The following is a 10,058-nucleotide window of genomic DNA, read 5'->3' on the forward strand; positions in this document are numbered from 1 at the left end:
ATATTAGGATAAGAAGAGAATTCTGGAGACATTTATGGAATTTCAAACAGGTTGTCACATCCTAAGAGATGCATTATTCTATATAGTGTAAACCTGAACATCAAATGTTGATCTTTATCTGAACAAATTTAGTGATTTTTAAAACATCAAATTTAGTCAGTAATGGTCAAGAAGACCTGTGTCCAAACTCTGTCTCTAATATATTTTTTTCTTAAAGCCCTTACCTTCCATCTTAGAATCAATACAGTGTAGTGGTTCCAATGCAGAATTGTGTTAAGGGCTAAGCAATGGGGGTTAAGTGATTTGCCCAGGATCGTACTAGGAATTGTCTGAGGACAGATTTGAACATAGAAGCTTCCATCTCTAGGCCTGGCTCTCTCTATCCACTGAGCCTCTTGGCTGCCCCCACCTTTAATATTCATATTAACTATGGGCAAATCAGTCTATTAAGTGTGTATTTTATTCCAGGCACTATAATAAAGCACTGGGGATACAAAGAAAGACAGCGATAGCAATCCTTGCCATTAAGGAGTACATTTTTAATGGGGGAGACTTGCAAATTACTAGGTCTGTATAAGATTTATACAAAATAAACAGAAATCTCAGATGGGAAGGCTCTAACAGTAAAGGGAACTAAGAAAGGCCTCATGCAGAAGGTAGATCTTGGGCTTTTTTTTTTCCTTAAAAAACCCTTATCTTCTGACCTAGGATCAATACTAAATATCTGTTCTAAGACAGAAGAGTAGTAAGACTAGCAACTGGGATTAAGTGACTTGCCCAGGGTCACAGAGCTAGGAAGTATATGAGACCAGATATGAACCCAGATCTTCTCAACCCCAGGCTTGATGATCTATTCACTGAACCCCCTAGCTACCCCATGGGTTGGGAGCCAAAGAAACTAAGAGGTAGAGATCAGGATGGAAAATATCAGTAGTATTATAATAGCATGGAGGTGGTAGATGACAGCTGGAAATAAGCATTTATTAAGCACTTACTATGTGCCAAGTACTATGCCAAGTGCTGAATACAAATAAAAGTACAAAGAAATACAATCCCTGCCAAATATTTAGGAGCTTATATTCTAATGGGGGAAGACAACACTTAAAAAGAAATTTTAGAAGGGAGGTTGTGAGAAGATACCTTTTGAGAGGTCCTGGTACATGCCTCTATTGATATTATAAAAGAAAATTATCCTAGAGACCCATTCATGGTTAAGTGTGGGTGTTTAACAAATTGAGACAGTATTCTTGGCTTTGATAACTATTTAATTAACTTGTCCAACAGGGTATTGTCCATGCTAAGAGCCAAGAGTAGGGTGTCATCATCAGAGCCCAAGTTATTAGTTGGATGAGCCAGATTCTATTAGTTCATTTATCAATTTATTCAGTAACTAACTAAAACTTTAAAGTTAGGCAAACCCATTAGATTGGGAAAATCCCAGCAATCAGCAATAGGAAGGAGTCCAAAAGCAAGCAGGTGGAATCAGGGATGTTCAATAATAGGAAAAGTCCCATTAGCAAATAACATCAGATGATTTGGCTGTAGGCATAGGCAGAGCTCCAGGGAGGCAGGTGGTTTGCATTAAAGAAGTCTGGCAATGGATAATTTGAGACCTAACCATGGAAACTGGTGATCAGGAGGCAGGACTCCATTCCTTGGAAGAGTGAGATAGAAGGGAGACAAGGCATGATGTCAGTCTCAGAGATACTGAAGTACCAGGAATGGTGTTGAACCAAAAGAATCCCTTTGTTTTTGAAACAAAGATTCAGGCATGCCAAAGAAAATAGAGGAAGGCTATGACGTAGTTATTAAGGACACAGATGCCACATACAGGGTCATTACTCTTATCTATTCTGCCTAAGATCTCTAGCTGGTTTAGGGACAGTCCAATGAGCATATCTTCCCCAGAGACACACAAAACAGGGGAACAGAAACTCAGAAATAAAGTATAAGCCATTAAACCAAACTGCAGAACTGCTCAGGTAACCAGTCTTCACTTATATTATTTTACCTCCAGAGGTCTTAATTGACTTTCTCTCCTTCCCAATTGCTCATCTGCAGAGCCAGAATATCTGAACTACATCTCCTTAAAAGATACAGGCAAGACAGGTCAGAGGGAGAAGCAATGCCAATGCCATGTTTAAGGCCATTAGCAGCAGCTGCTTCTTAACTGTTCCATGATTCAATTGCTCTGTGTTCTTTCTTGTGGTAACACATGAACTAAACAAGGAACACAGGCATGGGGTTAGGCAAGATGGAAAGCCTGTTCTTTGAACTAAGATGGACACTTAATCACAAGGAACAAAGCAAGAATTTAGTTACTGAAGTCAAGCTACAAAGCCAGAACTTGACCCAGAGTAAGACTTATAATGCTGATCTACCGGATTATTGATTCAGGAGTCCTTTCATCTCCCTCACCTATAGGTAATATTTGTCCCAGAATCTTGGGTTTGGTTGAACCTGTTTATAAGTGTTAAATGACTCCTGCTGTGGAAATTAAAATAGTCAAGGAAGGAATATAGATGGGTCAAAAGGATCGCTTTGGCTTCTTCACTTGTAGGAGTGTATGTCACTAGGAACCCATTGGATCTGTTGTTCATTCAATGAGTATTTACACAATAAAGGCCTTGGTTGGAGAGGGAAGGGTCAAGGAGAAGGATGAAGGTGTTCCAAAGTAATTGAATAGGTTTTGGCACAGAGAGAGAGCCCTAGATTTAGAGGTAGAGGATTTGTATTCAATCTGCCAATGTTAGAGTTTACACAGCTCTCTACATTTGATCCTCAAAACAATCTTGTCAAATGTAAATGCTATTATCTTCGTGACCTCTTTTTTTGTAATTTTCTTGGCAAAAAATACTGGAGTAGTTTGTCATTACTTTCTCAAGTTAATTTAACAAATAAGGAAACTGAGGCAAGTAACTTGCCCAGGGTCACACAGTTAGGAGGTGGCAGTGTCTTACATGACATTTGAATTCAAAACCTCCTGACTCCAAGGTCAGGATTCTCTCCTCTTTGCCACCCAACTGCCTTCTTCTTCAATTTATAGATGAGGACATGAAGACTTCGGTCAAATTATGCTTACAATCACATGAGAAAGAAGTGTAAAAGGTGGAATTTAAAACCAAGTTTTCCCAACTCTGAGTCCTATATCCAATACTAAACAGTTTCTGTGTGACTTTGAACAAGTAGCAACCTTTGTGGATCTCAGTTTCCTTTCTTGTAAAAGGAAGGGGTTGGACTAGGTGATCTTTGAGATCTCTTTCAGCTCTAAACTGAGGATTTTATTCTTTGTTATGCTCCCTGTCTTTTGAGCACTACCTTTAAAGGCAGACCCAAGGGCGATTAGGGAAGACTTCATGAAGTTGATGTCATGGGCTAGTAGTCAACTGGTAAAGTTAAGATCAGAAAGGAGGGAGGTTTAATTTAGAGGGAAACATCTTCTATAAGCACAATTATATTCAGTCTTTTGCAATCTATTATTTCATTCCTAGTTGACTTGAAGTGAGTGAATGCACTTTAGTATAAATTATTTTTAATCTTCAGAGTAGGTATTGTATTTCTGGTGAAGAGGGATTAATTGTGGATTTCACTTTTCTTTCCTTCTCTAATCTAGATTTGCCAAAGAATGAAAATAATTCTGACACTTCCAGAGTGGCTTTCTGGGATCTGAACCTTAAGAAATGGGCAGAATTACAATTAATTCTTATTTTCCCACACTAATAGAGTGAAATACCAGCATGGATAGTCCCTTAATTCACTTATATTTGGCTATATGATTTTTAAAAATCAGTAGTTCATTTTCCTAAGAATTAGTATAGGACAAAATGTAATTTTTTTAATCTTTTTTTTAACATACACATTGAGTGTAGTGAAAAGAAAGGGGTTCATAAATAGGAAATATGTTGTACCCAGAAAAGGCAATAAGAAGACAGTTTGGGATTTAAAGTGCCTTCTGTGAACTTCAACTTCAGCAATATTTAAAAGTAACTACTATGTGCAAAGCAATATGCTAGGTATTAGAAGTCATTCAAATGTTAAATTAAACATGGTCTTGCCCCTATGGGGTTCACAGTCTAGTAGAGGACTGCAACATATACGCACATGGGGGAGTTAGGTTTTGATTAGTCCCTGTCCCTTCCTCACAAAGTGACAAGTTGTTACAAGTTCTTAAAATAACTATATGGACTATGTATCCTTGTCCTGTCTATGTTCCAATTCCTTTATGATGTGAAAACTTTTCTCTGATGGAATTAAGCCAGAGCAACCTCATTGAAAGAGCAAAAATTAGATAGCATCTTTGCAGAGCTTTAAATAACTAAGCTCAGTGAACAGTTGGAAGGAGTGTAGATTTGGGAGCACTTTGTGATAATTCTTGCAGGGTGGATGGGCAGAAGGGATTTCTTTCTACTCCCTGTCACTGATTAGGGTATATAGAAGCAGGGTGGGAGACACTCTACCAGTTCAAAAATGGATGGTTCAAGAGAGCAGGAATACTTTCCAGACTGAAGCAGATACACCAAGGCAATCAACTAAGGAAGGAAAACAACTTTGGGGAATGACTGCAAAGATGAGCAATAGACTCTTTTAACCCAACTAAGCAAACTGTCCTATAGAGAAACTATACCCAATGGGATCTGCAAGAGGACATGATGAAGAGAGGACTCCCAGCCTCTACAAAATCAGGAGTTGTGGATCACCTTTGCTACATGTATATTTTTTATATGTGTCTCAATACCTCTGTGCTTAAAGTTTTAGCACACTTGCCATGAACATTGCCATGGGGAGAGTGTGCCCCAGGAATAGAGGAAAATGTTTTATATTTACTGTTTTTACTTTGTAATCTTAGCACATAAATGTCTTTGCTAAGAGTTAAATGTATCTCCTGGCTGAGTGTTAATGGGAATCACTGGTAGGGACTCATGAGCCATAATTTAGGAAGAATCATCCCACAGGATATACTCTTGAAACCTGAGAAGTCTTCCACTTTGTGGTCCATCTGTATATTTGTGAGTCCTAAACTGGGGAGAGTAGCCCAGAGGAAGTATTATATACAAATTACTATGATGCGAAGAAATAAGTACACAAAGCTAACTCCTGTGTGAGGACTGATAGGGACAAGGGTTAGCACTGGCTAGCAACATCAGAATAGGCTTCATGAACTTCATGGTATCTGAGCTGAGAATGTCAATAAGTAGAGTTGGGATGGAGGGGGATGGAATTCTTAGTATAGGATAAACATGAACAGAGGTCCACTTATTATGAATGGAGGATGATAAGTAGTCTAGTTTAACTGAAACATAGCACATCTAGAACAAAATAGTGTGAAACAGAACTGAATATAAAGTTAAGCAGTTTAAATTTTACTAGGTAAGTAATGGGAAGTCATTTAAACATTTTGGGTAAGAGAATGACCCAGGCATCTTTGAGTAAAAAGGGACAGATTTATAAAGAGTTGACAACTTGGAGCAAAGAGAATATAAAAGTGAAGAAAAGGATTAGGAGGTTTTTAAATAACTCCAGGAGGATAGGAATAAAGGGAAGGAGAGAATTTGAGATTGGAGGAGTTAATAGATGGCTGATTCTCCAAGTAAATAACTGAATTGCTCTGTAGATCTTTGGCTTTCAAGAGATTACACAAAAGCATTCTTATCGAAATCGTGTGTGGTCAATGTATATATGCATTTGTACAATGGTTTTATATGATCCCTTTTTATTCTAAATGCTCATATATTTCAGGATAAGATGTTGAAATGTTTAGCCCTCAGTGTGGCACACTGGAACTTCTGGATTATCTGGTTCAATATCTGGGTTCAATATCTGGGTTCAAGTTTCATGTCTGATACTACTTGTGTAACCTTAGGCAAATCTTTTAAGTTTCCTGGGCTTCAGTTTCCTCATCTGTAAAAATGAGTGTGTTGGACTAGATGGTTTATGAAATTTCTTTCATCTCTAGAACTATGCTGCTATTATCAACCAATTTCTAAGTCTTTTATTTTAGGGGTCTCAGTAACTTTTGCTGAGGCATTCTCATCCTACCTTGGACAGGTTATACAAAGGTAAACATCCAGGGCCAAAGCTTTAATGGATATTTCAGGAATGGCAGGGGATGGGAAGATGGAGAAAGAGCAACCAAAGGGAGTCGGATCTGATTTGCCATGCCACAAGGACCCCAAATGAGAATGTGTGCCAGGTTAGTATGCTAAGGTCAATATGCCTTTTAGGTGCTCAGGAATACAAGAACCCAACCCTGACATGAACTAAAGACGAAGAGCCAGATATAGAGAAGGGTACAGTCCTTACTGAAAGACCACTTTGGGCATACTCACTGTACCCTCTGAAGGTCTGCCTTTTTTTTTTTTTACAGTAAATTCATGTGTTCCATCTACTTTTCCTACAGCTTCTTTCAAGAATGAGGTCATCACTGCACTATTTCTCACACACAGTCACTACCAAATATGCATACAGTGGAAAGGGTGATAATTTTGAAGTAAGAAGACCAGGGGCTTAAATCCTGACTGTATTGAATACTACCTTTTTGACTCTGGGAAATGCAATTGCCTCTGTGCATCAGTTCTTCCTCTTTAAAATGAGGATTTTACATTAGTAAGAAATTCTCAACCATTTCAGTGCCATACCTTTAAGGGGTTAGTGAAGCCCAGGGATCTCCCTTTCAGATAATGTCTTTTAATTCATAAAATAAAATGTATAAGATAATAGTGTAGGTTTTTTTAATTATCAAGATGTAATTATTTTTTCCCATCCAAGTTTTTGGACCCTGTGAAATCTTGACACAGGCTTCAGGTTAATAATCCCTAGACTAAATGATCTCTAAATTTTCTTCAAGTTCTAGGATCCTATGCCTGGGGTAGAAGGGATCCAGGAATGGGGATCAAGGAAGGATAAACAAGAGAGATACAAGTGGATGAAATTTATGAGAAATCGATCATGTATAAGAAAGTGAGAGATTACCCATAAGTGCATCTGCCTTTCTAGACCCTTCTCTGATGACTCCTTTGGTTTATCTAGACAGGGCTATTCTCTAGTTCTCTGTAATTATCCCCCTGGACCCAATTGTGGGTCTATTTGTTTTCTCCTTGGTTTGTTCAAGTGTGAAATAAGAACCTCTCCAACTCATTGGCATGCTACATACTGAACCTCCTCAACCTAAAATGGGCAGGAAAAGCAGTCCATGTTGCCCCCCATTAAACTCTTGTGTTTTAATAAATGTCATTGCTCCTTGCCCCTCCTCTCTTCCTTCCCCACTAAGCAACCCTTTGCTTTTGGGAATAGATATACAGTCTGAATGCTCTCTCTTTTCCCTGCCTGGGGGCAGGCCCTGCCACTGGACAGGCAAAGTCAATTTTCCTCGCTGCAGTATTGGCACTTCTAAAGTTGGCTGGCAACAGCTGCCATGTGACTTTGTCCTCATGTGGCCTCTCCAGAATTTGGTTTCTATCCTTTCCCATCTCCTCTTGGCTGGCTCCACTTCCCAATTCACAAAGGGCCAGAAGGTGAGCAGCCTGGATGGCAGGTGGGCACAGGACTGGTTTTGTTCTTCTAGTCTGGTTCAAGTTTACCCAGGGCAGGGTTCAGTGGGGAGAATAAATGATCTTTTATTGGCAGTTTCTACATAAGTTTCAACATCAAGCTGAAGGTGGACCGAGTAATAATTATGGTGTTTTCCTGCTTTGCTTAAAATTCCACAGGGAGCCCCTACAATAGAGACAATGCACATGCTTTGAACAGCTGTTATTTGTGGATGCCTGGAGGACATTTTCTCAATCTTTTGATGCCGATACAAGAAAACAGCCACATTTTCCCTGGCTTCACTTTGGGGAATGTTAGTTACTTCAGCTGAAGCCAGCACTAGAAAGGGTTGTATCTTCTTTTTACACAGTAAGGCCAGACTCCTTAATACAAACAGCATCCTATGCATTTGGAACCAGTGACAATTTGGTCAAGGATTAGACTGAAGTCTCCCATTGCCCTTCTAAGGAAAAAAAGAGTCTGCTAATCCTATGTGAACATGATTGCAAAGAGCCTGGGTAAATGAATTCATGAGTTTACCCAGGAAGCATTTGTTGTTTATGCAAATGATAATGATCCATTGAACTATTACCAGAAGACTGTGGAACCAGAAAAAAATAGAGAATGGATTTTGAGATCACTGAACCTCCTTCTGTAAATGGGAGGATGTTATTCCTAGGGTGCTTTACTTGTTACAAAGAGCCTTTCTCTTACTCATCACCTAAGGTGAGTCTAGCCAATCTAACCATATTTTTCAGATGAAGAAACTCAGCCACAGAGTGGTGAATTATTTGCCTCTATTAAGATACACAGTAAGAAATTGTTAGCGGGGCTACTAAAAGAAGAGAAAAATCTCAGATTTTATTCAATTTGAGATTATTACACCCTGTTGAGGTGCAGGAATTCCAAGGTTAAATAATAACTGATTAGCATTTTATAAGCATTTTGAGGTTTGCACTACACTTTTTATATGTTATTTCTTTTGATCCTCAGGACAACTTTGTGAAGTAGATACCATTTTTATCCTCATTTTACAAATTTAGAACCTGAAGCAAAGCAATTTCCCCAGGGTCTCATAACTACTAAGTGCCTGAGACAGGATTTGAACTAACATCTTCCTGACTCCAAGTACAGTATTCTATCTACTGCATCACCTTTAGCTGAACCATGCAAAATGACTGAACAGTGTTACTCAGTAAGAGATATTTATTTAAGGGGGCAAGATGAACTGAATAAAGGCTATAGAGGAATTCCTACCTCAGTAATGAATGTACCAAAATAGCATAAAATGAACTACTAAGCACATAGAACATCAGCTGAAAAACATACAAATTTATCAATAAAGACTTCTGTATAATAAACACAGAATCTTTAACAATAATCCCAGAAATTTGTGGCACACAATTATTTGTGGGGGAAATGATTGCCATTTAACATACATGATCATATATTGACATGGACTGTCCTATCAGAGACTAAGAAAACATATCAGAAGAGGGTCAAACCTTCACTACTTTGCCAGTCCTGGAAGAGAGGTGATTCCTAGAGGAGAAGAGAGGAGACTGGCAAAGGGAGAGGAGAGGAAAGGAAGGGAGAGGAGAGGAGAGTGGAGGGAAAAGGAGGGAAGAAAAGAGTTGGAGGGGAAAGGAAAGGAGTGGAGGGGAAAGGAGAGGAGAGCAGAGAAGAGGAGAGAAGAGGGGAATCAGAGAGATTAAATGTGGTGTTGCCAAACTACTCCATCAGTGTGAGACAAGTACCTATTTACACTCGACTAACAAGAAGATAATTTAGGATAAGAGAAGTCCAAGATCTATTAAGTGAACTGATAGCCATCTCTCCCAATCTGATCCCCATAAAATCAAAAGAATCCTATTTCATTGGACAATAGAAAGTCATTTCCTCTATCCATGGTTTGGAGAAGAATGCTTCTGTATTGTTAAGCTAGATGGGGGAAAGGGTAGGTTATTCTATTTTTTTCTCCCATTCAAACAAAAAAAACTAGTATTAGTAATGACAAGTATTAACAATGACACTGTAGGGATGGTTGGAGATAAAGACAGTGTGCTATGATCTTATGAGGGAATGGGGAGCTGGGCTCTGGCCCAGTTCTTCTAAGTCTAAATCCAGAGATTTTTGACCATATCATCTTGCCATTGGAATAATATACTGCAATATTGGATTATAAATACATGTACTATATCAATGTGTAAATATGTACTTGAAATAGTGTTAAGTTAAAAGAATAATGTAATAGTACATACATAATAAACACAACTGTATCAAACAATTCATGAACATTAATAAAGGTGGAAGAAATTTTGGAGTGACAGTTTGAGTTTGATGTGTAGTATATTATGTAGAGTTGCTTAAGATCATAATAAAGTGTTGTAATACTTAATTTCTGGTCTTTTCCAGCAATAACAAGGAGAAGAAAACAATTTCTGTTCTTGAGAAACTTATATTCTACTAGAGTAATAACACACGGATAACAAATAGGAGTTGTAGGCATTCACTCAGCAAACCTTCAGCCT

At 38.4% G+C, this 10,058-nt stretch overlaps 1 protein-coding gene across 3 annotated transcripts in view; it reads left to right on the forward strand.

The window, feature by feature from the left end:
* The window catches only part of TMEM71 (transmembrane protein 71), a 61,597-nt gene extending 51,741 nt beyond the window's left edge, over positions 1 to 9,856 (forward strand). For 2 of the 3 annotated variants that reach the window (XM_007488352.3, XM_007488353.3), the window contains exon 11: positions 3,614 to 9,856. In XM_007488352.3, coding sequence (XP_007488414.1) covers position 3,614 — 1 coding nt within the window. In that variant the 3' untranslated portion in view covers positions 3,615 to 9,856. The remainder of the gene's footprint in view (positions 1 to 3,613) is intronic. The other variant, XR_008917496.1, reaches the window with a different exon arrangement.
* Positions 9,857 to 10,058: the final 202 nt, after the last annotated feature.

Source organism: Monodelphis domestica, chromosome 3 (genome assembly GCF_027887165.1).
Source record: "Monodelphis domestica isolate mMonDom1 chromosome 3, mMonDom1.pri, whole genome shotgun sequence".
Classification (NCBI taxonomy): domain Eukaryota; kingdom Metazoa; phylum Chordata; class Mammalia; order Didelphimorphia; family Didelphidae; genus Monodelphis; species Monodelphis domestica.